Source organism: Motacilla alba, chromosome 18 (assembly GCF_015832195.1).
Source record: "Motacilla alba alba isolate MOTALB_02 chromosome 18, Motacilla_alba_V1.0_pri, whole genome shotgun sequence".
In the NCBI taxonomy this organism is placed as follows: Eukaryota; Metazoa; Chordata; class Aves; order Passeriformes; family Motacillidae; genus Motacilla; species Motacilla alba.
In genome coordinates this window covers 11,812,074-11,838,661 of record NC_052033.1, presented here as the reverse complement: position 1 = coordinate 11,838,661, position 26,588 = coordinate 11,812,074, and the positions used below count along the sequence as shown (strand labels likewise).

The window sequence follows — 26,588 nt, the reverse complement described above, 5'->3', positions numbered from 1 at the left end:
CCCGCCCTGCCGGTGCTGCCCGCTCCGCCTCGGCCCCGCCCAGCCGCGCCGCCCCGCGCCGCCCGCGCGCGCCCCCGGGCCAATCAGCGCGCGTGCGCGGCCGGAAGCGCGGCGGCGGCGCGGCGGCGAGTAACGGGAAGTGCCGGGCGTGTCCCGGAAGTGCGGGGGCGCGCGGGGCCTGGGCGGATCCGCGGCGTTGGCAGCAGCGCGGAGCGAGCGAGCCCGGTACGGCGGCGGCGGCGGCGGCGGCGGGCGGGAGCGGCGGGCGGGGGTGAGCCGCGCGCGGGCGGGCGGGGCCGGGCCGGGCCGGGCGGGCCGCGGGACGGGCCGGGCGCGGCCGAGGGGCGGGCGCGGGGCCCCGCCGCCCTTGCGCGACCTTCCGAAGGCCGGGGGAGCCGCCGCCCCCGGCGGGGCCGTCCCGGAGCGGAGCGCGCGGGCGGGGCGCGGCGGCGCGGGCTCCCCGAGGGGCCGGGGCGGCGCCCGGCGGGCCGGGCCCGGTGCCCGGGGCTCGGTGCGAGGGGCGGGGCAGGGGATCGCCCGGCCCGACGCGGCCCGGGGTCGGCCGTGCCTCCGGCGCGTCCCGGCTGTCCATAAATGGCCGCTCGGCGCGGAATGAGGAACTGAGAGACGGCACCGGAGCCGGGCTGCGCCGCGGCAGGGCAGGGCCGGGTGCGCCTCCAGCCCCGGCGGGGGTTCGCCCGGGAGCCGCGGTTCCTGCGCTGCCCCGCCGGCATGACTCCACCGGGGCTGGCTGAGAGCCGTGAGCGTCCTTGGTTTGTGGTGAGAAAAGCCCCCGCCGCCCTTGTTCCCCTGAGCTCCGGGTCCGCTCTGTCGCTCCGGGTGTCCACGTGCTTTTCCGGTGTGCAGCATCTCATCCCATGACTGCAGAGCGGGGACGGTTTCACTGCCTTGGCTTCGGCTGCTGGCGCGCAGGGACGGGTCACAGCCCCGGCTGCAGGCGCCCACGGTGCTGGTTTGCATCTCTGGTGCTGCCCTGCCAGCAGCCTTTGTGCCTCTGGAGGTTCGTGAGCCCTCAGCCGGCTCTGCACAGGTCACTCACGCGGGTGAACGACACGTCAGGGATATGTCAGAGCAAAAAGAAAAAAACATCCTCCACCCTCAGGCTGCCGAGTCCCCGCTGGGCAGCGTGTCCTGCTGCTCCCCAGGTGTGCTCCTGCCTGGGGCTGTGCGAGCCGAGGGCACCGGCTGGGGCGGGAATTCCCTGGATGCTCTTACAGAGCTGTGGGGCAGCGGAGGTACCTGGGTGTGCCCTGAAGCTGCTGCCCCCGCTGCCCTGGGAAGCTCCGAGCTGCCCGTGGGCTCTTGGGGCTGCTCTGGCTGCCGTCCTGGCCGCGCAGCTGGGCCGGGGCCCTGCAGAGGCACTCCTGCTGGTCACATTCCAGCGAGTTCTCGGGTGGCGGCGCGGGAAGAAGGAAGGGTGGGGACTGCTGGAAGGTCCTGCTGAGTCCAAGGCCTGGTGGATGTCGGAAGCTGATTAGCTCATCTGACGACACTCTGACTAATGCTGGCTCGCTGCTGCTGGGATCGGGATTCCAGGAGTCACTGGTTCCCGCTGTCTGCCTGGAGCAGCAGGGACATTCCCGCGGTGCTGCTGCCTGGCAGGAGGTGGGGCTCTCTGCAGCTGCTCTGTCCTGCACAAAACATGCTAGGATCCCCAAGAATCTGCTGGGCTGAAGGAGCAGTGAAGGCAGAGTGCAAATTCCCAGGTAGGGATTCAGCCTCCTGCTGCCTTCCATGGGCTGCTGTGATCCCGAGCACCTGCTGGGAGCTGGGGTCTGTTTCTGAAGGTCCAGGAGCCCTTCTGTACCCTGCTCCCAGCACAGGCTGGGCTCCCTCCCCGCAGCCCTGGCAGAGCCTGGGGGGCTGTGCTGCTCCACGGAGCAGGGGCATGCCCAGCACCTGTGGGCAAGCTGATAGGAAAGGTGAGGGCTGTTTCCCCCGAGGCAGCCCAGCCTGGCCTGCAGTGCTGGCTGGAATCCTGCTGGCTCTATCCCCAGCAGTGTTTTCAGTCCTGGTGGGCTCCTGTCACCTTAGCAATCCCGAGGGGTTGTGATTGATCTGTGTGCTGGCTATGTGTGGTTCTTTAGCTCTGGACCACAGAAGTAGGGCTGGAACACAGCAATGTGACCAAAGAGCTGGGATTCGGGGTTTTGGTTGGTTTGGGCTTTCTTCTGTGCCCTCTGTGTCGTGGTTGTTGCCAAATACCAGTTTGTGGCAGGGGCTCCTCGTGGGTCGGGTGGAGATGGGGCTGGTGATGCATGGGAGAAAACTGTCACCATTGTGTTACCCCGGGGGTCAGCTGTCGAGGAGTGGCAGCTCTGTGCTGACACCAAACCACTTCCAACTGCCCGGAGAGGATTCTGGCTCTTGGAGGTGACCAGCTGCTGGCAGTCAGGGTGTGAACGCCGAGGCTGCTCCCAGTCAGTGCAGCTGTCTCCCAGCCATGGGAGCTGCGCTGGGACTGGTGCTCTTGTTCTCAGAGCACTGGCTCCAAGAGCTTCAGGTGCTGGAGCAGAGGCTGCCTCGTGGCTCCTGCTGTCACTGATCTGTGGGAGATTTTGTCTCTGCTTGGTCTGAAAACTGGGAGGTGGAGGGTGCCCGTGGATGCTCGTGCACAGGAGTGTGCCTACCACTGTTGGAGACAGGTGTGTGGATGCTCGTGGATCCTCTGCCACGAGTGTGCTCTCACAGAAGGCTCAGTCACAGAATTTGGGAGTCACCACAAGTTTGGGACTTTGATTCTGTAAAGCTGAAATTCTGTCACTTTCCTGGAAGCTGCAGATATCCTCAGAGCAATGTGTGAGAGCCAGAATGAGCTGTGGACCATGGGAGGTACAATCTAGCCCAGAGGTGAGCCAAAGGTCATGGGGAGGGGATGGGGCAGGATGCAGGGAGGAGATGGAGCAGTGCAGGGCGTGTGAGTAGCGTTTGCTCAGTGCTTCTGGGAGTCCTCAACCCGGGCTGCTGTTTGGGCTTGATACGGAGACACTGGCATGAAATCTCAGCAGTTGTTCATCTGTGACATGGGACTAAATGCCCTTTTGAAGACAAATTCCACATCGTTCAGCGTGAGGATGCCATGTGGAAGGGACAGCTGTTTGCTGTGCAGCTGCAGCAGGAAAAGCTCCTGGCACAGATGCTTGTGCCATGCAAGGCCAGAGCCCTGGTGTAGCCCACGGTGTCCCATCATCCCAGTGCCTTTCTAAAGCTGTGCCAGAGTGTTCTGAGTCTTCAGAGAGTCCAAGTTGATATTTGCTGTAGGATAACCCTTCAGACAGCGTGCCCTGTGGAACCAAGAATTCCTGAACGTGTCATTGGCTTTTGCCGAGGATTTTAGTGGAGTCTTGGCATCAGCTTTGCCTAGCCCTTGGTGTGGCTGGGCATTTCCTGGGCAGAGCCCTGGGCAGCTGAGCCAGGTTCCACTTCTTGTTTGTTTCATTGCCTGTTTCCCTGGCTGTGTGTGCCACAGATCCTTGCAAAGGGCCGAGCCAGGTGTCTCATCCCACTCTGCCAAGGCGCCTGGCACAGGGCACTGGCGTGACAGTTACAAAACTGAGCAGCAGACCCCAGCAGAGGCTCCTGGCATTCATGCTCGTGGTGAGACAGAGGCCTGTTCTTAGCTGGAGTCCTGTTGTGGAGAGCAGAACTGGGTTTATTCTGGGCTCTGGTTTATTCCAATTGAAAGCCTCACCGGTCGATCTTGTGGAGGAGAATGTCTTCCCCATGGTTTGGGGTATTTACATTACAAGCAAAGCACTGAGGTTGAATTTTTTCTCACTCTTGCCTGGGCCTCTGCGGGCTGAGGATGAGTCCTGGCCTCTGGAGGGGCTGGGGGCCCTTGGCAGGGTTGTGTCTCCCAGGGGCCAGGGTGAAGGGCCCCGGTGAGAGTGGGAGGCTGCAGAGTGACAGCAGAGCAGCTCTGGGGAGCCCTGCTGCTGGGGTGGCTGCCCAGGGCACTCACCCCTCTCCTCTCTCCTCCAGTGTGGGTGACTGTGCGAGGATGGCGGAGCAGGAGCCAACGGCAGAGCAGCTGGCCCAGATCGCAGCTGAGAACGAGGAGGACGAACACTCTGTCAACTATAAGCCACCTGCCCAGAAGAGCATCCAGGAGATCCAGGAGCTGGACAAGGACGACGAGAGCCTGCGCAAGTACAAGGAGGCCCTGCTGGGCGCCGTCACCGTGAACGCAGGTGAGCCCAGGGCCCTTCTGGCCCTGCCTCTGCCCCCACGTGGGAGCTGTTCTCCCAGCTCTGTGTTTGGGCAGGAGCAGAGCCCAGAGCACAGAGCCATGTCTGCTCCCCCATGCTGGCAGCAGCACAGGGCTCAGGGACTGAAGGGCAGGGGTGGCACTCTGCCTTTGCAGAGGGAGTGGGCTGGGGCTGGTGCAATGGAAGCCCTGACCCTACAGGGTTGGAGGCTGCTTTTGCTGGTTTTTGTGCTCTTTCAAGAAGTTCTCTGGAAGGAAGAGGAGCTGTGTTGGCCAGTGTTGGGGATGAGCGTTTAACAGCTTTTCCTCTTTTCTCTAGATCCCAACGCTCCAAATGTGGTGGTGACCAAACTGACTTTGGTCTGCGCTACTGCTCCAGGCCCCCTGGAACTGGACCTGACAGGTGAGCTGGGAGGGAATGCCAGCCCTGCTCCTGGGCAGAGCTGGCAGGGGCACTGCTGGCAAGGCGGGCGAGCCTTCCTGTGTCAGAAGTGCTGGCAGCAGAGCACTGTGCTTGGGCCCCAGCGGGCTCTGTACCTGGAGCCCGGCAGCAGTTCCGTGACACCTGGGTGCTTTGTAGAGGTTTGAGGGGCCAGAAGGGGCAGGCAGATTCTTCCAGCCTGCACGGTGATGTTCATGGCAGCTGCGAAATGGTGACAGCAGGAGCAAACATCTGCAAAGAAACAGCTTGGAATTAATTGCAGGGCTGTGCTCGCAGTGTCCTGCTGCAGGGCATTGCTTGCCTGGCTCTGGCAGCAGAGAGGGCCCTGCAGCTCCTGCCCCAGCTGCTCGTGCCACAGAAGTTCACCCCAGAGCACAGCACATGGAGCTCTGAGCAACCCTCTCCTGTCTCTGTAGGTGATCTGGAAAGCTACAAGAAGCAAGCATTTGTGCTGAAGGAGGGCGTGGAATACCGGATAAAAATCTCCTTTAGGGTAAGGATTCCCATCTGGAAGCAGAAGGAGCGCAGCCCCAGACTGCTGCAGGCCCAGCCCGGGGAGTGCCCGTGCCCTGCAAGTGGGGCTGTGCTGAAGGAATGGCCTCTTCCTGCACGTGGGGTGGCAGCAGGAATGGAGATGTCCTGCTCAGTCCCTGCTCCTCTCTCTGCAGGTAAACAGGGAGATTGTGTCAGGATTGAAGTACATCCAGCACACGTTCCGGAAAGGTGTGAAAAGTAAGTGCTTCTCTGGGCCTTGGTGCTGCTCTGTGTGAGTGAGTGAGGGCTTCCTGCTCGTCCTGCTGCTGTGACAGGGGCTGCCCAGCAGCTCCTCATGGGAGGGGACAGTGGAGCTCTGTGGAGCTGGGGCAGCCCATGCTCCTGGCTGCACAGCACGGGATCCCAGTCCCCCCGAGCCCTTTATCCCCCTGAGTCTGGCAGGAAGCAGGTCACGGCTGACAGCGCTGCCTGTGCTTACAGGTCACTCCCCACGGGAGGGGCCCGTTCCTGGGGGGAAGGGAGCTCCGAGCTGGGTGAGATTCCTATTGTTACAGCTGCTCTAGGGATTGTTGTAACTGTAACAAACCTTTCCTTTGCTTCAGCCTTGCCCCAGGTGCACGGGAGGCTCCTGAACCTCTTGGTGCCTCTGTGAAGCCTCCACACAGCTCTTTTGTCTTTTTAGTTGACAAGACCGAGTACATGGTCGGGAGCTACGGCCCCCGAGCAGAGGAGTACGAGTTTCTGACCCCCATGGAAGAGGCCCCGAAGGGCATGCTGGCCCGGGGCAGCTACAACATCAAATCCAAGTTCACAGATGATGATAAGACTGACCACCTGTCCTGGGAGTGGAACCTGACCATCAAGAAGGATTGGAAGGACTAGCCCTTCCTGAGGCCAAACCCCCGAGAGCGTGAATCAGACAGTGGCTACCGTAGAATTCCCCCCCTGTACCAAAGTGCTGACATTGGAACCCTCTTACCTGTCACCCCCGTTATCATTTGACCAGAGAGCTCAGTTTTTTATGTGCCCCCTCCCCAGAGAATTGCTGAGTGCATTGACCAAACCATGCTGTCTGCATCTGGTCTCCAGCTGCCCGTCCTGGGGCTGTGCTGCCCCAGCACTGAGGGGAGTGCCCACTCCCTTGCCAGGCCCTTTCTTGCTTCCCACCTTCCTTTATCCAGGAGGTGCCAAAGGGGACAACCCCTGTTAGGATCCTGTGCTTGGCTTTCCTGCGCACAGCTCAGGGTAGCTACTGCCTCCAAGTAGCTGAAGAATTTTGGTGCCAGGCAGCTGTCAAATCAGTTTATTGGCTCAAGTGTCGTCTGCCTGCCCTTTCCGCCCTGTCAGTGTCCTGGGCAGCTTCATTTGTGGATGTTCCCTGTAACCATGATGCCTTAAATGTGTAACATGTATCCTCTAGGGAGGGGGTCCTGCCTCTGTTACACTTTTTAAACGCCACCTGCCCTTCCCTCTGTTGGCATGGGCTCAGCTTCGTCACGCCCCTCATGTGTTATTAGGAAAGATTCACAACTTCCCACTTCACTGCTGGTCCGTTCCTCGCCCGAGGCAGGACATCTCCAGAGGGGAGAGGCTGTGACATGCTGGGTGCCGCCCGGCCGCCCTCCCTGCCCCGCGCGCCGTGCCGCAGAGCCCGCAGCTCGGGCTGCCCGCCGCAGGGCAGGCGGCGCGGGTCACCGGGGCTGCCAGCACCTCGCACTCCTCACTGCAGCCCGGGGAGCTGCAAAGCACTGAAATCCCAGACAGCACCTGCCCTCCTGGCCGTTCTGGGCCGAGGAGGGATGGGTCTGTCTCTGCAGCTGCTCCTGATGCGATCAACCAAGAGCTTGCGATGGACAAGCGTTCTGAAGCGGTTAATGCCTTATGTATCTGTTCTGCCTTTAAAATCTGTGCCTGGCCTGTAGTTACTGCCTTGACACTCGGCCCCGTGCCTGCCGCAGACCCGCAGCATGCCGGCCTCCACCCTTGGCTGCACAGCTGCAGCTCCTGGGGCAAAGCAGCCCCAGGGCCCCGGGGCCGGGCAGGCACGTGCCACCTCTGCAGCCCTCGATTTGGATCTACCACACTGAAGTTAGAACTGGGACCAAGTACATGTGGCTTCTCGTAGCTACGTCTTTGCCTCCTCTAACTGCCCTCGCCCTGCCCCTAGATTTTTTTTTTTGTTAATTTGATTTGGTGCATATTGTCTGTAAGTCCTAGACCCAGGTTAACAGGTTTGGAATCATCGTCTGCTTCTCCTTTTATGACAGTTAAATAAAATCTTTGAACTGACCGTGTACTGTCCCTGCTGGGGTTTCTGCAGACACCTAGGGTGGGAGAAGACCGGGATCTCTGGGTTTGCTAGAATGTGAAATGGGGTCTGGGACAGGAGCGGCCCCATGGCAGTGTGTGCAGGATCTGTCCCTTGCTGTTTGCCCTGTTCTGCACTGCCCACAGCGTGAGGGGTGCGAGGCTGTGAAAACAGGGATTTCCAAGGTGGGCCTCTTGCCAGCAGAGGAGCAGGCAGGCTCTGAAGCTGCAGCACGGCTGCTCCAGCTGCACACACCAAGGGAAATTCCTGCGCAGTCACAGGGATGAGGGAGGCGATCAGAAAACAGGCCAGGAGAGGCAGCACGATAAGAGCCTGCGGATGTTTACAGAGCATGTGGCGTGTTTGTGTTAAGGATAAAGGAAAGTGTAGCCATGAAAAGCTCTTTACGTGGTGTGAGAGAACCTGGAGGAAGGGGCTCAGCTCTGCTCCTGGTCAGACTCTGAAGGTAACTGAGAGCTCCACAGGCTCCCTCTTGTATTTGGAGCTCACAGCACAGCCCCCTTCCTCGGGCCTTGGAAAACTGCTGAAGGAGATGACGGGACTTGGAAAGGACAAGGACTGAGGGCAAGAGTCTGGGCTGGGTAGGAGCTGGCGTGTGGCCACGTCACTGGTTGTGCTTGCTGTGGAGAGCAGTGCCCAGCTGCGAGCCCCAGCCCCGTGCAGCACAGGGCCTGCAGCAGGGAGCAGCCCGTGTGCTGTGTCAGTTAGACAGAGCCCCGATAGCGTGAGCACAGGCCCCCGTGCTGGCCCCAACAGCCACTCTGCGGGCAGGGTCAGAGCAGCGCCCAGCTGATGCAACCCCGGGCTTTGGCAAGAGTTTCCACACCCAGGGTGTCAAGGCTTCTGTTAGATCGTTTTACCACGGGAGGAGGCCTGGAGGGGCAGGGCAGCTGTGCTGTGCTCCAGCTTTGGGGATCCTCTGCCCGTGTTCTCTGTCCCGTTCCCCCGGCAGGGTGACAGCTGGGCTCCCGAGCCTGCTGCACACTGTGAGTGCACGGGGAATGGGTGCTCCAGTCTCAGGCTGCGTGGACAGACCCTTTGCATGAATTGTGGCTCCCAAAGTAAAGCCTTAGCCCCTTCCAGGTGATGACCTTAAGAACCTCGGCCAGAATTGAGCAGCCCAGGCCGGTCCCCATTTCCAGCGCTGCAGCAGCTCGCTGTGACAGCACGGAACAGTGCACCTGCAGAGCTACCCCGGGGCACGGCGGGCCCTTCGGCAGCGCTGCAGGGCCCTCTGGCAGAGCGAGGAGCCGCGCCTCTCCGGGCAAGGGCTTCCAGCGTGGAACGCGGCAGGCTCCGAGGTGGCCTGGACTAACGCAGCCGCTGATTCCCTCCCCACTAGCCCACCGAGCCTGCCGGCCCCGGGTGGCCGCTGTGCCCTCACCGTGTGCTCGGCTCTGCCTTCCAAAGCCTCGCTGGGCTCTCCCCGGGCCTGGCAAGAGCGTCTGGTTCAGCACCGGCCGCAGCTCCTGAACGGGCAGCAGCTCCGGGCAGCCCCGGGGCGCTCGGGTGCCGTACGGGGAGCGGGCGAGCTCCTCGCTCCGCACGCCGCCGGCCCGGGCGCGGCCCTTACCCGGAGCAAAGAGCAGCGGCTTCGAGCAGCCCCGGGCGGCAATGCCGGGCTGGCGATGCCCGGGCGCGGCCGGCAGCCCGCAGCCTGCCCCGCTCGCTCCAGCCCGGCCCCTGCGTGCGCAGAGCGCGGGGCCGGGACCCGGCACGGGCGGCTCCGGGGCCCTTCCCCGCCCGGCGCACGGCAGCAGCCGGGAGCCGCGGCAGTGCCGGGCAGGCAGGCAGACCCGAGCGACGGGATCCGCCCTGCCCCGGTGCCCGTTCTCCCGCGCGCCGGGTCTCGGCAGGCTCCGCACGGAGCCCGGCTCTGCCCGGGAGCCTCACGGGCCGTGCTGGGCCTGGGCCGCGGGGAGCCCCCGCGCCGCTGCCTTCGCCGTGAGGGCGCGTGTGCCGAGGGAACGCCAGCGCCGCCCGCGCTCCCCGGCCCGGCTCCGTGAGCGGCCAGCTTGCGGCAAGAACGGGCCGTGCCGAGCCGCAGCCGGGCCGGTGGGAGCCCAGCGCCGGGGGACAGACAGGGTCGGGGCGGGCAGCTGCTGCCGTGGCCCCGAGGGGAAGGCCGTGCCGGGAGGAGCGGGAGGAGCGGGCCGGGCCAGGCCTTACCGGGCCGCGCCTCGCGCGCCGCGCCGGTCACGTGGGGCGCGCGGCCCAGTCAGGATCCACCACGCGCTCGTGGCCGCGCACACGCGCAGTGCCGCCCGGCGGCGCTTCCCGAGTGCCACGTTCGAGGGCAGGGGCCACGCGAGGCGGTGGCGCCGACCAATGGCGAGCGGCATCGCGGGGAAAGCAGCCAATGGGGACCTGCGGGCGGGGAGCGCGGCCGGCGGCCAACCCGAGGCGGCGGCCGAGGGGCGTGTCCGGACCGCCAGCCAATGGGCGGCGCGCAGTGGCCGGGGCAGCGGCGCCGGCCAATGGCAGGCGGGCGGCGCGGCCAATAGCGCGCGGCAGCGGGCGGCGGGGGGCGGGTTTATAAGGGGAGGCGGCGCCGCGGCCGCGCCAGCCCGTCCCTCAGCCGCCATCAGCCATGGCGGCCGCGCGCGCTCTGCTCCCGCTGCTCTGCGCCGCCCTGCTGCTGCCCGCCAGCGCCAGCGCCCAGGAGGAGGAGGATGGCGTCCTGGTGCTGCGCGCCAACTCCTTCGAGCAGGCGCTGGCCGAGCACCGATACCTGCTCGTCGAGTTCTGTGAGCGCGGCGGGGCCGGGCCGGGGGGAACGGGCGGGCGGGGACCGAGGGCGCGGCCGGGGACGGCAGGGTCGGGCCGGGGAGAGGCGCTCAGGGACGGGCTCCCCCGGGCGGGTGCGGGGCCGGGCTGGGGCGGGGGTCGGCGCGGCCCCCCGGCCCGCCCCTCCCCGGGGCTCCGTGGGTCGCGGCGGGCCTCGCTCCGCCCGGGAGTGGAGTCGGGGGGCCCGGCCGCCGCTGACGCCCCGTCCCGCAGACGCCCCGTGGTGCGGGCACTGCAAAGCGCTGGCGCCCGAGTACGCGAAGGCGGCGGCGAAGCTGAAGGCAGAGGGCTCGGAAATCCGGCTGGCCAAGGTGGACGCCACGGAGGAGTCGGAGCTGGCGCAGCAGTTCGGCGTGCGCGGCTATCCCACCATCAAGTTCTTCAAGAACGGCGACAAGGCTGCGCCCAAGGAGTACACGGGTGAGGAGGGGCAGGGCGCAGGTGAAGCGGGCCTGGATGCGCCGCCAGGGTGCAGAGGGCAGCAACGTGGCGCCGGGTCCCAGCACATGGCCCCGGGCTGGAGCTGTGCTGCTGAGCCTGGACAAGGTCCACTGTGACAACGACCTGGCAGTGGTGCTGGGCCCGTGGGGAACAGGCCAGCCTTCAATGGCCTCCCTCTGGAAACATCCCTGAGGTCAGCCAGAGTGGAGGAAGCTGCTTTCAGCAAACTGACCTGAGCTTGGCTTTTTGTGTGGCTTAACTTGACTCGAGCCTTTCCAGAACTGGAAACATACCTGGGCCATTGGGTGAGGAGGCAAGCACGGGGTGTGAGAGGGCTGCAAGGAAGGCCAAGACAGAATTCAGCTGGGCCTGGCCACACAGTGCTGGTTACAGAGGGTAACATCCAGGATAGACATCTTGGAAGGAAAAGGTGCTGTAATAGCATAAGCAATGCTGAGGTCATGGAGAGGTGCTGCATTGTTGGTCAAAGTTTAATGACGGGGGCAGGAGGTGAGAGAAGAATAGATTCCTGGGAGTCCCTTGTACCTTGACTTATCAATTAGGGATAAGCTTAATTACACCACGAGTGAAAGGGAAAGAGTTGCGCAAATGAGATCTTGACTCTTGCTGATCTCTTGACCGGCTGCTGAAAGGTCTTCTCTCTCGAAGCTTGAGGGTTTTGTGGTCTTGGCCTTAGCTGGGGGAAGGTGACAGCTTGTTCTCCCCTGTGCAGCTGGCAGGGAGGCGGACGACATCGTCAGCTGGCTGAGGAAGCGCACGGGCCCTGCTGCTGCCAGCCTGGCTGATGTGGCTGCTGCCGAGGCCCTGGTGGACTCCAGTGAAGTGGTGGTCATTGGTTTCTTCAAGGTAGAGTTTGTGTTTCCACTGGAGATGCTCTTGTGTGTGTCCAAGGCCTTCCCTGCTTCCTGCTGGCTGGGGAAGGTTCTGCCTTATGCAATCCTCGCCGTCTTGCCTTCCTTGATCTTCCAGTTCTTCGGGCTGAGCCCTGGGATGTGAGTGCTGCAGGTGATGTGGCTCCTCTGAGATGCCTTTCTTTACTCCCCAGGATTCGGCATCAGAGGCAGCAAAGGAGTTCCTGCTGGCAGCAGAAGCTGTGGATGATATTCCCTTTGGGATTTCCTCCAGTGCTGATGTCTTCACCAAGTACCAGATTAGTAAGGACAGTGTCATCCTCTTCAAGAAGGTACCGGCTGGTGCCAAGCCTGAGCACCACACTGGGCTCTGCTGTCTCTTTCCTTTTCTTTACTAATCTAACTCCAGCAAGGTCAGTTCTGGATGCAGCAGCAAAGGCCCCATGCTGCTGCTGTAGCTGTTCCTGGCCTCAGAGCCTGTGGGCCCTTTGTGGGGTGGGAGAGCCTCAGGGCCCACGGCGTGTGGCTGTGTCAGCCTCCCAGCCCTGTGCTGGTCTCCAGAGCTGCTGGGCTTTGGGGGCAGGCTGTTCCTCCACTCGCTTCCCTCTTGCCCAGCCCTGCAGTGCAGCAGTGGTCCATGCTCTTGGACAGGCCCAGGAGCAGTAGCTGAGCTCTCTGGCTGCCATGGTGCTGCTTGGTTGTGTCTTAGCAGAGTTAGTTTTCATTGCCCACAGCTGACCTCTGCTGCTGCGTCCAGGAGCTGCTCTGTCTCACTGCTGTGGCTTCTGCAGTGTGGGGATTCCAGAGAGGCTCCTGAGAGGATTTGCAGCTCCAGCTGGCAGGGCTGGGGCAGTGGCTTATGTGCAGAGGGATGCTGACTGCCTGCAGAACCACAGGTGCACTAATGGAGGCGTGAAAAGCCCTGTCACTGGCATGAATTTCCAGGTTTGAGCAGACAAGAAGAGGTTCTTAGGCTTGGTGGCTCCTCACCCAGAGGTGGCGTGGGGCAGGACAAAGTACTTTGGGTTCAGATTTACTACACCTGCACGTCATCAACCGTGACTTTGCCCAGCCTGACCTAACACCAGACTTTCTTTTTGTTCACCTGAAATAATTGTTTTATTATGCTATACCTCTGACACTGTAGGGTTTTTATGCTGATGGAAGCTTGTAGACTTAAATTCCGAGTCAGAGTCCCTCAGGTCAATGTGGCTGAGGAAATATCTGGCTAATGAGCTCAAAATGCATTAGCAAAATAGGGGGAGAAGGGAGGGAGGAGTGTGTTGTTCTTGTCTCATTTGGTAGTCGTGTGCTACTGCATGAGTAGCTCTGCATGTCAGCTTTGTGTGCCCTGCTCTGGGCACAGTTCTGGCCTGGCAGCCTTTTGTGTGTGTTGGGAACAGCAGGGACCATGCTGTGCCAGGCCTGGCTGGGGCAGGAGTGCTCAGCTCTGTGGAAGGAGCAGCCCAGATCTGTCCAGCCCCTGGGGTTCCTCTCTGCTCCTGTGCAGTGGCGTGGCAGTGCCGTGGGAGCTCCTGGATAGATCTGCTCTAAACCTGGGAGAAAAGGAGCAGCCACAATAATCAAAGGCCAGAGCAGGAGAACTTGATGGCCTGTTCTGGTTTTGGGCTTTGGCTCCATACCATTAGTTGGGTCTGAACGGAGAGGGTTTGGCTCATTGTTCTCTTGCTCTGTGAGAGTTGTCCAGACTTGCCCAGGCCCTCACACAGCTGTCCTGATGGCGCTGAGGCAATCTGCAGAACTCCTCTGAGTGTTTGCAGAGTTATTTTCCGATGCTAAGTGCTTTCCTTGGTGTTTCCACTGAGGCTGGTGTGCCTCCCCTTAACAGAAGGTTATCTGAGTCCACGCTCTTCCTGCTGTCAACAACTTGAGTATGGCCTTGCCAGGGCACTGCTGTGCCCTTCTGCACATCTTCCCTCTAAGCTTGATGGGCCCTCTGCAGCTGCTCCTGCTCCAGGCTGCCAGGGGGTTCTGGGAATCCTGCTCAGGGAAGACAGGGGTGATGGCCCTGTAGAGCAGGACCTGGCACCTCCAGCGTGATGTGCAGCATGTGCTGTTGTCCCTAACGGAGGCTGGAATGAGTTCCCCAGGGCTGAGGGAGTCACTGTTTGCCGCAGGCTTTGCTGTCAGGCGTTCCCAGCACTGTGTGGCTGCAGTGTCTGCTCTGACCACTGGCTGCTGCAGGGCTGGAGGCAGCTGCCCAGGGTCCTTCGTGGTGACTTGCACCATTAGTGCTCTCCCAGTGGTGCAGAGCAAGGCTGAGATCAAACCTGGCTGTTGTTGCTGCCTGCCTTCTGGTGGGGGGTGATTTAAAGCTTTGATGCAAGGAAGATGGACACCTTGGTGCAGATTTTGTGTGGATTTGTGGTAACCTTGTTGAGATGGCAGTCTGCTCTGAGGGAGTGCAGCTGAGATCCCGTGGGGCAGTGACCAGGGCGAAGGTGGTCAGAGACTTGTGGGGATGCACAAGTGTTCTAATGAAAAATGTCTGTTCTTGCAGTTCGATGAAGGCCAGAACAACTTTGAAGGGGACCTCACAAAAGATAATCTGCTGAACTTCATCAAGTCCAATTCATTGCCTCTGGTCATAGAGTTCACTGAGCAGGTGGGTCTTCAGGTGTCTGACAAGGCCCTTCCCATTGCTGCTGCAAGAATATAGCAAAGGTGCAGTTGTAGACTGCGTGGTGATGTTTTACTGGGGAGCTGACCCTGGGGCTATGGAGGAGTGGGAAGGACACGGATACAGGAGGTGGCAGCTTGCTGTGCAGAGCAGTCCTGCACTGTTGGAGGCTGCTGTGGGCTGCTCAGCATAGGGGAGTTAAACTGGGCTGGATACTGATTTGCCTCTTTTCCAAAAATAAAGTTTATTTTTTACTCCTCAGACTGCTCCTAAAATATTTGGAGGAGAGATCAAGACTCATATTCTGCTTTTCCTACCAAAAAGTGTGTCTGACTATCAAGGGAAGCTGGACAACTTCAAGAGTGCAGCTGGGGACTTCAAAGGAAAGGTGAGCTGAATTTCTTGGATCGTGAGCTAGGAGACCACCCGCCTCCTGCAGAGAAGAGTAGCACTGTCTTTATCCACGGAGCAGCTGTGGAGGAGGACTTCAGGCCAGCTCTCTCCTCTGGGACAGGAGGAAAAGAGCCAGTTTAGCTGCACTCTGAGCGTGTGAAGTGTCAGTAGCTACAAGGCACTCACGTTCACCTCCTGCCTTTCCCTTTTTTCCTCCCAAGATCCTGTTCATCTTCATAGACAGTGACCACAGTGACAACCAGAGGATTCTGGAGTTCTTTGGCCTAAAGAAGGAAGAGTGCCCAGCTGTACGTCTGATCACCCTGGAGGAAGAAATGACCAAATACAAACCTGAGTCCGATGAGCTCACGGCAGACAAGATCAAAGAGTTCTGTAACAAATTCCTGGCAGGCAAGATCAAGGTATGTGGATAGAGAGTATTGGTGGGGACCGAGGCAGCTGAGAGGGATCAGAAATGCTCCCTGTGAGGGGCTGGAGAAGCCCCTCCATCTTCTGCATGAACATCCTGTGGGCGTTGTGATTAGGAGTGAAAGGCAAAGCTGCTGGGGCCTGGAGGCTGCAGGAGGGTGAGCCAGGAGAGGGACTTGGGCATGGCCAAGCAGTTGTGCTCTCCCTGTGGGACTGTACTGTTTATCCAGCTGCTCTTTCTGCCAGCAGGCTGTGCAAGGTGTGAATTCTGTGGCACAGGGAAGAGCTGTCAGCTCCCATCTGCTGGAGGGGCTGTGTGTGGCTCAGCCAGCAGTGAGCGTGCAGCAAAGCCCAGTCCTCTGGGAACGGGGCTGTCAGCAGGGCTGGGGGCTTTCCTTCTGCAGAGCTCTCTTCTCCTGCAGATCCTCTGCTCAACAGCACCTGCTGCTCCTGCTGGGTTGGGGTGGGAAGGAGACTCTCTGTGGGAGAAGTGACCAGTTCATCTGGTTGCTTACAGCCTGTGACTGAGGCACCAGTGGGGTGGTGAAACCTGGCTTTTCCAGGATGTGTGATTGCATGATCAGCCCAAGTAGCTATGCAGCAGTTTGTCTGAATTTCACTTTTTATTCCAGCCCCACCTGATGAGTCAGGATCTTCCTGAAGACTGGGACAAGCAGCCTGTCAAAGTTCTGGTTGGGAAGAACTTTGAAGAAGTTGCTTTTGATGAGAATAAGAATGTCTTTGTGGAGTTCTGTGAGTATCTTTCTACAGCTGATTCCAAGTAACTGGTGTGAAAGGACTGCCAAAACACTGTGTGACCAGGATTAGGGGAAAAGCCTTTTGCAGCCTGGGCCCCAAAAGCAGTGCCTTGGTGGCAGAGATGTGTGAGAACTGTCTGGGTGGGGAGGAGTGGTACCTGGTTAGATTGTGGGTGCAGCTGTGTCTGTCATTAACAGATGCCCCGTGGTGCGGTCACTGCAAGCAGCTGGCCCCGATCTGGGACAAGCTGGGAGAAACCTACAGGGACCACGAGAACATTGTCATTGCCAAGATGGACTCGACGGCTAATGAAGTGGAGGCAGTGAAAATCCACAGCTTCCCCACGCTCAAGTTCTTCCCTGCAGGCTCTGGCAGAAATGTAAGCAGGCACGGGGCTGGAGCCGGCAGCCAGGGAGCCCGGGAGCGCCCCAGCGTTCTGCACAAGGCTGGGGGAGGGAGCTGCATCCGTGGGGATGCGACACAGCAGGTCTACAGGACACCCGAGACCCCTTGTGGGGTCTGGGCTGTAGGGAAAGAGTTTGGGGGGCAGCGGGAAGTGGGAATGGGGAAAAGAGGGAGCATAGAGGACAGTGTGCTCATCTGCAGGCTATTCTTTCCTCGCAGTGATCTCTGAAGTCTAGTGGCTGAGCTGTTTTCCTTCGTCTCATATGGGTGAAGGTGAATTTTTAAATTCCCTTTTGCTTGGCATGTTCACTGTTGCTCAGAAAGAGAATTCTCCTCTCCAGGGGTGTGGGTCTGTAGTGCCCATAACCAGCATCCTTGTTCTCCCTGTGTAGGTAATTGACTATAACGGGGAGAGGACACTAGAAGGCTTCAAGAAATTCCTGGAGAGCGGAGGTCAGGATGGGGCAGCAGCTGATGATGTGAGTAACATGGAGTACTCTGGGCCTTTGGGAACAGGGAGCATGGTTCTGTGCCTCAATCCTCAGCCCTAAAGAAGATCCTGTGTTGTTACATGTCAGGAGAGCATACTGCTGGTGAACAAAGTGTCCCCATCCGTGTGATCTGTTCGGGTGGCCTGGGGCCTGCAGTGGGCTCCTTTCCTGGAGAGCACCCCGTGGGTGTCAAGTAGCACTGCTGGGGCACTCGGCACCTGGAACTGGGCTGTGTGATCAGTGCCACATGCCCGTGTGTCTGCTTGGACGCTCTCACCTGCTGGGGGACTGGGGAGGGAGGGTCTGTGGAGGCTGCCACAGGTGTAAGGGTGCCAGCTTCCAGGGCTTCCTGATCCTTAATGTCCTGAATCTGAAGCTCTTGATAAAAATCTCTGGATGTTTTGTTAGCATGGCAGCAGAGAGCAGTGACCAGATGAGGGGTGCTGCTCAGTGCTTGGTTCTGGGGCTGCCTCATGTGCCAGAAACCAGGAGCTGTCTGTAACCTCCACAGGATCTGGAGGACCTGGAGATGGATGAAGAAACTGAACTTGAGGAAGGTGATGAGGATGAGCAGAAACTCCAAAAGGATGAATTGTAAAGAGAAGACTGATCTACATCACCCAAAAAATCAGACACTAAATTGGCTGCTGTGATGCAGCCCAGTGAGTCAGAAACCCATTAAGATTTAAAGCAGAAGGTAAATGACTGGAAATCCAGGGATTGGCTTCTAAAGTAACACTTTACCCTCACTTGTCTGTACACTTACCTTTTCTTTCTTTTGGCTTTTGAAAAGGGAACTGTCACTAGGGAGCCAGCCCAGCCAGCTGGGCTTTTTTTCTGTTGTGATGTACTTTTTTGTACACAGCTTTTGTCTGGAGAACTCTGTTCTTCTGGGCAGCAGGAGGTTGTGAGGTGGTACCAGGAGTTCAGCAGCCTGACAATCTGGAGCCTTGCCACTAACATCTTCCAGACAGCTTTTTTCTCTTTTTCTTTTAAAACTAAAGCCCCTAATTGATTTCTGCACCTGGCAGGGTCCTTAATGGTGTCAGCTGTTCTTCCCTGGAGCTGGCCTTCAGTATATGTGGGGGCAGAAGGCTGATGGCTTCCTGGGGAAAGGTGGGTGTGGAGGTGCTTCTCTTCGTGCTAGCCAGATGTTTCCTTTCCCTTCTCCTTGAAGACACTTGGAGGTGACTATTCCAAACTCCTGGAGGGGTGGAATACCGTGTGCACTGGCTGTGGCAGGCTCTGAGGGTGGAGGTGGCTGCTGGCTCACCAGCTGTGTTGACATCCTTTTGATCAAAGACAAGAGTTGCAATCCCTTTCATGAATTATTTTGAGTGGGTTGACCCGGCAGGTGGGTGGTGGGGGAGGGCCTGATAAACAGATCAAACAGGACATTTGCAATTACTGGGGTTTGGGAATGAGACTGAGGGAGTGCCTCACAGGCCTGAGCTGCATCAGGCTGGTTCTTAGCATTCTGCTACAATAACATTGGTACTGAATTTGATGGCCAAATAAAGTTGAGATTTTAATACTATTATGTCTCTTTGTCTTTATCAGTGTAGAATATTTGAACCTACCCTGGAAGGGGAGATCACGGTTGTAGGATGATTCTCAAGGGACTCTGCTGCAACGGGGTGTGTGTCACTTTCTCCGAGGCATTAGTGAAGGAAAAGAACTCCCCAGTGTTTGTGTCCTGTCCGGGGTCTGTGGGCTGGTGCAGGTGTTCCGCTAGCAGCGAGCGGGCCGTGGCTTGGCTCGGGGAGAGTGCAGCCCCTGGGCCAGCTGGCTGGGCTGAGGGGACATTGCTCTGCATCAGGGCACGCCAGGGCTGCTGCGGCTCTGCTAGTCGGGCTCACATGACCCCGTGAGCCACGCTGCTATTTCCAAACCTGCTGCTTGCTGCTGAAGGTATTTTGGTTAGAAAATATGCTATAAATGTCACAGGGAGGGCATGGTGAGGCTAGAGGACAGCCAGGGGCAGCTCTGTGTCTCAGCGGGTGGCATGTGTGCTGGAGCAGTGGCACAGGGCTGTTGGACACCACTTGTGCCTGTCTCCAGCCCCAGCAGAGCCCTGGTGTGGCATTCCCAAACTTTGGGCACAGCAGCACCAGTGCTGGGGCTGAGCAGGCCCCCACTCACCACGGGCTGAGGAAGGGCTGTCCCTGGCAGCAGCAGCCAGGTGTGTGAGACCTGTAGCTGCAGGTACACGGAGGAGGCCCTTTGAAGATGCCTCCCTGCAGGGCTACGTGACCGAAGGTAGGCAGTGGCCACTGCTGCACCCCAACAAAGCCAGCAGTGCTGGGGGCCCAGGCTGCTTGGTGACAGCTGCTTTGTCTTTCAGAGTGGGGAGGAAGGGAGTCTCACTAGTGAAGTTCCACTGAAAGGAGCTGTCTAGAATTGGACTCAAATAGGTCTGTTTGGCACAGCCAGTTGAACTGTGACCGAGTCTGAGCTCTGCGTGGCTCTCCTCTTCCTGGGCAGAGACCCACTGTGCTCGGCTTGAGGAGGTGCCTCTCCTACCCAGGGCTCCCTGTGGCAGAGCAGGAGCTGAGCAGCCATCGGCTGTACATGCCTAATTGCTGTTCCCAGAAAGCAGGCTGGCAGTGTTCTGTCCCCAGCGCTGAGCTTGGATGCCCTGTGCTGTGCTCAGGCTCCTCCAACCACAAGCAGATGCTTGGCCAAGAGATCGATGCATTTGCCAGCAGATAAACAAGTGCAGGAGCTGTAAGGTGTGTGCCTGACTGTGCTGCTGGGGCCGGGGCAAGGGTCTGCAGCAGGCGGGGCAGAGCGAAACCCCTGACTCCTAAAGCAGCACAGGCTTTTTTTCTGACACACCTGCCTGGACAATCCCCATCAGCATGACAGCACAAAATGCTTAAGTGTCTGACATGGCCAAACTTTGATGGGAGAAAACAGTGGTTGCTGAAACCCTCGATGGCCCTGAATGGCTCCTCTGAGGCAGATGGTTCTGTTTTGGGTCACGGCTGTAGCTGGAGAGGCAGGAGCTGTCTGGTGGTGGTGCTGTTCTGCTGTTCCTCTAAGGCTGCTTGAGGCAGCTGCTTCCCTGTCTCAAGAAGGACAAGGAACACCAGGGACCAGCAGTGCAGGCTTCTGGTTCTGCGCCTGTCTTGGGATCACCAGCAGCACCTCTGTCCTCGCAGGGGCCATCAGACACTCAGGCTGTGCTTCCTTGCTGGGCTGTGTGCTGTCACAGTTGTGCTGGGCAGCTCAGCTCCTCGGCTCCCTTGGAGTGTCCCCTGCAGCTACAGGAGGGTGACAGCTCTGGATGTGTTGTGCCCACAGCCCTGGCACACCCACCCTGCCCTGGCCAGCTGGGACCCGTGTTGCTGGTTGTGCCCGCGCCCCTTTCCCCAGAAGGGCTCGATGTTGGGAAATTGCTTCCAGGCTCCCCTGAAGGGCCACCCATGCAAGAGAAGATTTGACCCCTTGGATGGGGTACGTCAACAGGTGGGTGGTAAGATGAGACACCAACTTCTGCCCAAAAGTGGGAGGCTGCGGGCCTGGGCGGCTCGATTACGAAGCATCATGGCAAATAGCATGAGCTGCACGTCCCCAAAATAGCCCGGGGGAGCCTTTATAACGCGGTGTGCCCGGAGCACCATCAGTCCGGGGCCAAGGGGCTGTCGGTGACTGCAAGTGCCGGTGCCACCTCGTGCATGTGACGCGGGAGCGCGGGAGAGCACGGTGGCTGCCGCGTCCCTGCGGCAAGGGGACACGGACACAGCGGGCCAGGGCGGCGAGGAGCGCCCGTGAGGGCAGGAGAGGAGGCAGCAGGGCGGCGAGGGGCCGGGCTGCGCGCGGGGCAGCCCCATGCCGCTGTGCCTGAAGGCTGCCGTCAGCACGAGGGACTATTGCCCGGCGGTGCCGCGGTGCGGCCGGTACACGCCGCGGCTGAGGGCCTCCCGCACCGTGCGCTTCCCCAACGACGTCGTCTTTCAGGACCACATCAAGCAGGGGGACCTGGAGCAGGTGGGCAGGTTCATCCGAGCCAGGAAGGTGACTCTGGACACCATCTACCCTTCCGGTGAGTGCTGCCGGCCGGCAGGGCCGGGCAGAGGGGCACGGCCTGGGGCCGCGAGGGACACCAGAGCCGGGCTGGGGGCCGCCCCCAGCAGGACCGAGCAGGGCAGGGCCCTCAGCGGCGAGGAGCAGCGCCCAGAGGGGCCCAGGAGCCCCAGGGCGGCCCCGGCATCTCCCCTCAGCAGCAGAGTCAGAGCACGCTGTGGAAAGGGGAGCTTGGCCCCCGGTCCCTGTGAGGCCCCATCGAGCCCCCGCAGTGTGGAGGGACCCCAAGGGCGCAGCAAGCACAGGCTGTGAGCTCGGGGCAGCACCCTGGCGCTCCTGCCTTCCCCGGCTGGGGCAGCTGCATCTGTTCCTGGCGCTGTTTCTCTCAGGCACTGCTCCCTCGTGTGTGTCTGACTCTGGGGGCTCGGGGAGAGCTTCGTGTTCTGGGCACACAGCCTCACAGGAACCCTTCATGGAATGCCTTGATTGCACAGGCTGATGCAGAGCCCAGAGCTGCCCTTTCCTTGTGCTTGGCTTCAGCTCTCGCCAGGCCATGGAAGGCTCAAATGACCCCGGGCTTCCCTCTGCCCATAGCGAATCTTCGTTAGTGATGGGCTGCTGAAACCGGCAGAGCCCCTTCTCCTGTCTCTGTGAGCCCTGTCCAGGACCCGGAGCAGCTGCTCTCGGGGCAGGTCCCTGTCCTGCCCTGTGTCCTGCCCAGCTGGGGCCGTGGGTGCTGCCCCATCCCAGACAGGGCGTTTATGCTGCAGAAGGGCAGCAGGAACCCACAGCAGCTCCTCTGGCTTTCTCGGTCTTTGTTTCTTTCCCCCGTCCCGTCCCAGGGAAGGGGAGCTGCTGCACCCTTTCCGAGCCGTGCCTGCAGCGGGGCGCGCCCTTCCCGGGCTGACAGCCGTGTCCCTCAGGCATGGCAGCGCTGCACGAAGCCGTGCTCACGGGAAACCTGGACTGCGTCAAGCTGCTGGTCAAGTACGGCGCCGACATCCACCAGAGGGACGAGAAGGGCTGGACGCCGCTGCACATGGCCTGCAGCGACGGCCACGCCGACATCGCCAGGTAGGGCGGCGGGGCCGGGAGCGCGGGCGGCGGGGAGCGGCTCCCGGGGCTGCCCGGCCCGGCTCAGCTGCCTGCCCCGCAGGTACCTCCTGTCCCTGGGGGCCAGCCTGGAGGCCACCACCGACGACGGGGAGAAACCCTCGGACCTCATCGACCCCGAGTACGAGGACCTGGTGCGGCTCCTGGGCGGCACGGCGCTGCGCTGAGCCGGGCCCGGCCGCGGCCGGGGGGCTGTGCCTGCCCGAGCACCGGGGCTGCGCCCGGGCTGGGCCCGGGCGGCCCGGTGCTGCCACTCGGTACCGCTCGGTACTGCCAATCGGAACACTTTGTACTTTTCCAATAAAGCATCTCGGTTACCACCTCCGGTACCATGGCCGGTACCATGTCCGGTACAGCCTCCGGTACCGCCTCCGGTGTCATCTCCGGTACCACCTCCGGTACCGACTCCGCTGCCATCTGCGCAACCATCTCCGGTGCCATTTCCGCTGCCATCTCCGGTACTGCGTCCGGTACCGACTCCGGTGCCACTTCCGGTGCCATCGCCGGTACCGCGTCCGGTGCCATTTCCCGTGCCATCTCCGGTGCCGGTTTCGGTGCTATTTCCGGTACCATCTCCGGTACCGCCTCCGGTGCCGTTTCCGGTGCCATCTCCGGTACCGCCTCCGGTGCCATTTCCGGTGCCATCGCCGGTACCATCTCCGGTACCGCCTCCGGTGCCGTTTCCGGTGCCATCTCCGGTACCATCTCCGGTTTCATTTCCGGTGCCGTTTCCGGTGCCGTTTCCGGTGCTATCTCCGGTACCATCTCCGGTTTCATTTCCGGTGCCGTTTCCGGTACCGCCTCCGGTGCTATTTCCGGTGCCGTTTCCGGTGCCATCTCCGGTACCGGCCGGGCGGGGCGGGGCGTGGCCTGGCCGGCGGGGGCGTGGCCAGCGCGGTGCGCAGGGCCGGCGGGCGGGGCGGGGCCGCGCCTGCGCGCTGCGGCGCTTCCGTCGGTGCGGCGGGCGCGGCGAGGGGCGCGTTGCCCGGCGACGGGCGGGGGGCGCCGCGCGGCCTGGCCCGGCCGAGCCCTCGCCTCGCTCCCGCACCCCGCCGGCCCTCCCGGCCCCTCCCGGCCCCCCCAGCGCCGCCGCCGACATGGCCAGGTGAGCCCCGCCCGGCCCCGGGCCCAGCGCGGCCCCGGGCCCGGCTCAGTTTCCCCCGCGCTCCGCTTGCAGCTCCCCCGTGTCCCGGGTGGTGTACAACGGAAAGCGGAGCGGCGGCCCGCGCTCCCCCGGCGCCGGCAGCGAGATCTTCACGCCGGCCCACGAGGAGAACGTGCGCTTCATCTACGAGGGTGAGCGGGGCGGCGGGCGCGGGGCGGGGGCGCGGGCGGCCCGGGGCGGCCGAGGCGAGCGGCCCCGGCCCTGGCCCTGGCCCTGTCCCCGCAGCCTGGCAGTGCGTGGAGCGCGACCTGCGCAGCCAGATGGGCTCCGAGCGCGGCCTGGTCGAGGAGTACGTGGAGAAGATGCCGAACCCCAGCCTGAAAGGTGCGGGGGACGGGGGCGCCGCGCCGGCCGCGCCGGCCCGGGGGTTGCGAGCGCCGGGCGGGGGCTGTGCCGCCTCTGCCCCCAAAGCCTCTCCTGTCTTCTTTGCAGCGTTTAAACCCGTCGACCTGGGCGATCTGAAGAGGAGGAACACACAGGATGCAAAGAAGTCCTAAAGCGGGTCCTCCCTGCGGGTCGGCTGCTCTCCTGAGGTCCTCAAGCAGATTTAATTTGAGATTTTGTGTTGATTTCTTCCTCTGGTCTGTCCTTCTAAAAGCCCGCGGGAGAGCCAGTCAGCTCTGGGGCTGGCTCTGAAGCTGCCTGAGGTCGAGGATGCTCTGGGCCTCACCGAGACTGCCCAGAGCCTGTTGCAAAGGATTCCAGCCCCCCGCTCATAGCTTTCTCTGGCCTCGAACCGCCCTTCCCCACTTCATGCTGAGCAACCCGATCCCCTGTTCCCCTCCTGTCGCTGCCCTCTGCGCTAGGCTGGGCAGGGCCGAGGCAGATGTGCTGTTGGATCGGGCAGCACGGGGTCTGGCTTTCCCCTGTGCACCTCAGCTCCACTGCTGCTGGGGCTGGCCGAGGGCAGGTGGCACAGTCGAGTCTACTCCTGTGCCCCCAGACACAGGGGCAGCCCCTGTCCAGCCCCGCTGTGCAGCTGGGGCTGGGAGGCCATAGCCAGGCTCCTCCCAGTTCCTCTGTGGAAGCAAGTTGCTGCCGGAGCACGTGGGCCACATCTGAGGCCGCATTTTCTACCTGCTTAGATCAGGCCCGGTCCCTGTGGTGCTGCAGGGGAAGGTGTTCTTCTCCCTACAGATGGAGAGGTGGAGTGTCAGCACCAGCCCCAGGCTTCTGAGAGGTGCTCAGAGGGAGCTGGGCCACCTGCAGCCCCCCAGGAGACAGCGGCCGTGGGGCTGCACGGAGCAAGGCTCAGGAGCTCCTTGCCCTGGCAACGCTGCAGTTTTGTACTAACACCATTTTCCAGATACGCAGCCCTTGGAAGAGACCTGGCCCCTCAGCTCGCCCGGGTGCCCGCGGTGGCGGAGCCACGCCGGGGGCCCTTCCTTAAGCCACTGGCTCCTGGATGGTTCCTGCGTCCTCGCCTGAGCCAGAGACAGTGACAGTGCCAGCTTTGCCCGCCCGGGCTGCTCCGTGGCAGGGCTGGCAGCCCCCTGCCCGCTGGTGCTGCGAGCTGGCGGGGACGGGGCTGCCAGGCCTGCTGGCTGCGGGGAGGCTGCAGGGACCTGGGGCTGCCTCTGCCCTTCCTTTGTCGAGTCCTTGAGTTGTACTGTACCCTTTCCTTTCTGTGGTATGTCACTTGAGGAGTGTTGTAAATAAACGCTGGTGTCCTTTTGGGGCTGCCTCGGTGTGGTGCTGCAGCCTGGCCCAGCTGGGGCGGGGACGAGGGGCAGAGAGCAGAGCTGGGTTTGTTTTCTGCCCTTGCCGGGGCTGTCTCTTGGTTTCCCTGCGGGCAGGTGCAGCCAGTGGTGGCACAGTGCCCTCGGGCTCGGGCAGCCAGCATCCCTGGAGCTGTCGCTGCACCCAGGATTTAAATGTTGAGACTATTAATACCCTCGTATCCTCTTCCCTCTCCTGCTTTAATGGCATTTAGGCTATACTTAGCATTGCTAGAATTTCTGCTTGAGTGCATCTTGACACTTGCCACGACCCTGTTTACCTCCCATCACCAAAACATTGCTGCTGCTTGGTTCTGGCACAGCAAGATGGGAACCCGGCCCCTGTTGCCTCCTGAGTCACCCCAGGCCCCGCATCCCTGCAGCAGTGGGGGACAGGGAGTGATGGTTGTCACTGTCACAGCCCTTCTCACTCCTCTGGCAGGATGGGCCCTGTGGTGCGTTCAGGGAGCCTGACAGGCCAGTGGGGCTGCCCTGGCTCGAAGCCCTTAGCATGTCCTGTGTCCAGGCAGGCTGCTGTTCAGCTGCCAGCACTGCCCCCCTGTCTGGGCCCCCATCTGGGGCCATCCCAGGTGTGCAGGACCCCCCCTGCCCCTGGGCATGAGGGCCCCGCTGCAGCATCCCCACTTGTGCCTTGTTTTCCTCTCTGCTCGGGCACAGTAAAGCCAGAGGCAAAGCAGCTGCTCAAGCTCTAATGAAATGTACAAAAACCATTCTGTAAGCAGGTGATTTTTATAAAGACTGATGCCAAATTGCAGGGCAGGGATGGTGAGGCAGTAGGGGGAGGTGGTGGGTGTTAGGGGTCTGAGAAGTGAGGCCACAGGCCAGAGAAATCAGGCTGTTTACCTATAAAAATCGACCTCATCAGGGTTTATTTCCCTGTGCCTTGGACACGGTGCTCTTCATTAGATTAAAGGGTGGGAGGAGGAGAGGAACGTGTTTGTCATCAAATTAGGTGGTGGGGAAGAGGCCTGGCAGCAGGCAGAATCGACTTAGGAGACCAATTTGTGGTGCTCAATTCCCTTGATAAAGTGGGAGTTTTCCTGCGAGGCGCCGCGCCTAGGGGTGCTGGCTGCGCCGGGCGGGGGGCTCTGCCGTGCCCGGCTGTGTCAGGAGGGCAGGGGCTGGGGGACAGCCCGGCCACCAGTCTGGGCGTGAGGAACTGCTTCAGCCCCACTCCATGCCGTGGGACGGGCTCACAGCCAGGGCCGGCACCACGGCCGCGCTGTGGGGTGTGCAGGGGCTCTGCGTGGGGCAGAGCGGGTCCAGCGCGGGCTGCCTGGACAGGCAGGGTGCTCCATCCACTGGGAGCAGCCCGGTGTGCTGCAGGTGCCCCTGCTCCCTGCGGGGGCTGCGCCAGGGGACCTTTAAAGGTCCCTTCCCACCCAAACCATCCTGCGCGTCTGGCCAGGCTGCTGGCAGCGCCCTCATCCCTCTGGATACCAGGAACGAGCAGCTGAGGGCGGCGCCTGCCTGTGTGCGTGTGCATGCGTGTGTGCGTGTGTGTGTATACACATGAGTGTGTGGTGTACATGTGGTGTATGTGCACACACACGTGTGTGTGTGTGTGTGTGGTGTTATTTGCACACCCGTGTGTGTGTGTTTGTGTGTGTGTGCGTGGTGTTATTTGCACACCCATGTTTTTGTGTGTTTGTGTGTGCATGGTGTTATTTGCACACCCTGCGCAGGCCGTGCTGCCTGAGCTGCTCCTCGGGGTGGGCTGGCCCTGTCGCTGGCAGGATGGCCGCGGGTGACAGCGCTGCTGGCAGTGCCAGGCCGAGGCAGCAGGGGTGCCGTTCCAGCGGCTCCGCAGCGATGGGGAAGGATGGTGCT

The 26,588-nt window shown here is 61.3% G+C and overlaps 4 protein-coding genes across 5 annotated transcripts; all 4 read left to right on the top strand.

The window, feature by feature from the left end:
* The first annotated feature begins 66 nt into the window (after positions 1–66).
* ARHGDIA (Rho GDP dissociation inhibitor alpha) lies at positions 67–7,455 on the top strand. The gene is made up of 6 exons (XM_038157048.1): positions 67–225; positions 4,003–4,211; positions 4,548–4,631; positions 5,087–5,163; positions 5,339–5,402; positions 5,848–7,455. The coding sequence occupies exons 2-6, from the start codon at positions 4,022–4,024 to the stop codon at positions 6,045–6,047; spliced, it is 615 nt and encodes a 204-aa protein (XP_038012976.1). The 5' UTR covers positions 67–225; positions 4,003–4,021; the 3' UTR covers positions 6,048–7,455.
* Positions 7,456–10,037: 2,582 nt separating this feature from the next.
* On the top strand, positions 10,038–18,249 carry P4HB (prolyl 4-hydroxylase subunit beta). The gene is made up of 11 exons (XM_038157416.1): positions 10,038–10,241; positions 10,495–10,701; positions 11,456–11,589; positions 11,789–11,926; positions 14,116–14,220; positions 14,498–14,623; positions 14,850–15,050; positions 15,690–15,810; positions 16,014–16,195; positions 16,614–16,700; positions 17,224–18,249. Exons 1-11 carry the CDS (start codon positions 10,085–10,087, stop codon positions 17,308–17,310), a joined length of 1,545 nt encoding a protein of 514 aa, XP_038013344.1. The 5' UTR covers positions 10,038–10,084; the 3' UTR covers positions 17,311–18,249.
* Positions 18,250–20,324: 2,075 nt separating this feature from the next.
* On the top strand, positions 20,325–22,183 carry PPP1R27 (protein phosphatase 1 regulatory subunit 27). Its single transcript, XM_038157418.1, has 3 exons — positions 20,325–20,760; positions 21,665–21,815; positions 21,898–22,183. Exons 1-3 carry the CDS (start codon positions 20,547–20,549, stop codon positions 22,019–22,021), a joined length of 489 nt encoding a protein of 162 aa, XP_038013346.1. The 5' UTR covers positions 20,325–20,546; the 3' UTR covers positions 22,022–22,183.
* A 578-nt stretch (positions 22,184–22,761) lies between these two features.
* MCRIP1 (MAPK regulated corepressor interacting protein 1) lies at positions 22,762–24,697 on the top strand. 2 transcript variants are annotated; one of them, XM_038157532.1, is made up of 5 exons: positions 22,762–22,959; positions 23,032–23,150; positions 23,245–23,343; positions 23,452–23,552; positions 24,326–24,697. In XM_038157532.1, exons 1-4 carry the CDS (start codon positions 22,952–22,954, stop codon positions 23,514–23,516), a joined length of 291 nt encoding a protein of 96 aa, XP_038013460.1. In that variant the 5' UTR covers positions 22,762–22,951; the 3' UTR covers positions 23,517–23,552; positions 24,326–24,697. The 2 variants fall into 2 exon arrangements, with proteins under 2 accessions (XP_038013460.1, XP_038013459.1); XM_038157531.1 differs by having other exon boundaries at positions 23,452–24,697.
* The last annotated feature ends 1,891 nt before the right edge of the window (positions 24,698–26,588 follow it).

Bases quoted from the DNA above. Each gene is read 5' to 3' on its own strand.
- ARHGDIA (XM_038157048.1), top strand. From the start codon at position 4,022: ATGGCGGAGCAGGAGCCAACGGCAGAGCAGCTGGCCCAGATCGCAGCT. The intron at 4,212-4,547 runs GTGAGCCCAGGG...TCTTTTCTCTAG, and splicing joins CGCCGTCACCGTGAACGCAG to ATCCCAACGCTCCAAATGTG. The intron at 4,632-5,086 runs GTGAGCTGGGAG...CTGTCTCTGTAG, and splicing joins CCTGGAACTGGACCTGACAG to GTGATCTGGAAAGCTACAAG.
- P4HB (XM_038157416.1), top strand. From the start codon at position 10,085: ATGGCGGCCGCGCGCGCTCTGCTCCCGCTGCTCTGCGCCGCCCTGCTG. The intron at 10,242-10,494 runs GTGAGCGCGGCG...CCCGTCCCGCAG, and splicing joins ATACCTGCTCGTCGAGTTCT to ACGCCCCGTGGTGCGGGCAC. The intron at 10,702-11,455 runs GTGAGGAGGGGC...TCCCCTGTGCAG, and splicing joins TGCGCCCAAGGAGTACACGG to CTGGCAGGGAGGCGGACGAC.
- PPP1R27 (XM_038157418.1), top strand. From the start codon at position 20,547: ATGCCGCTGTGCCTGAAGGCTGCCGTCAGCACGAGGGACTATTGCCCG. The intron at 20,761-21,664 runs GTGAGTGCTGCC...CGTGTCCCTCAG, and splicing joins GGACACCATCTACCCTTCCG to GCATGGCAGCGCTGCACGAA. The intron at 21,816-21,897 runs GTAGGGCGGCGG...CCTGCCCCGCAG, and splicing joins GGCCACGCCGACATCGCCAG to GTACCTCCTGTCCCTGGGGG.
- MCRIP1 (XM_038157532.1), top strand. The intron at 23,151-23,244 runs GTGAGCGGGGCG...CTGTCCCCGCAG, and splicing joins CGTGCGCTTCATCTACGAGG to CCTGGCAGTGCGTGGAGCGC. The intron at 23,344-23,451 runs GTGCGGGGGACG...TCTTCTTTGCAG, and splicing joins GCCGAACCCCAGCCTGAAAG to CGTTTAAACCCGTCGACCTG.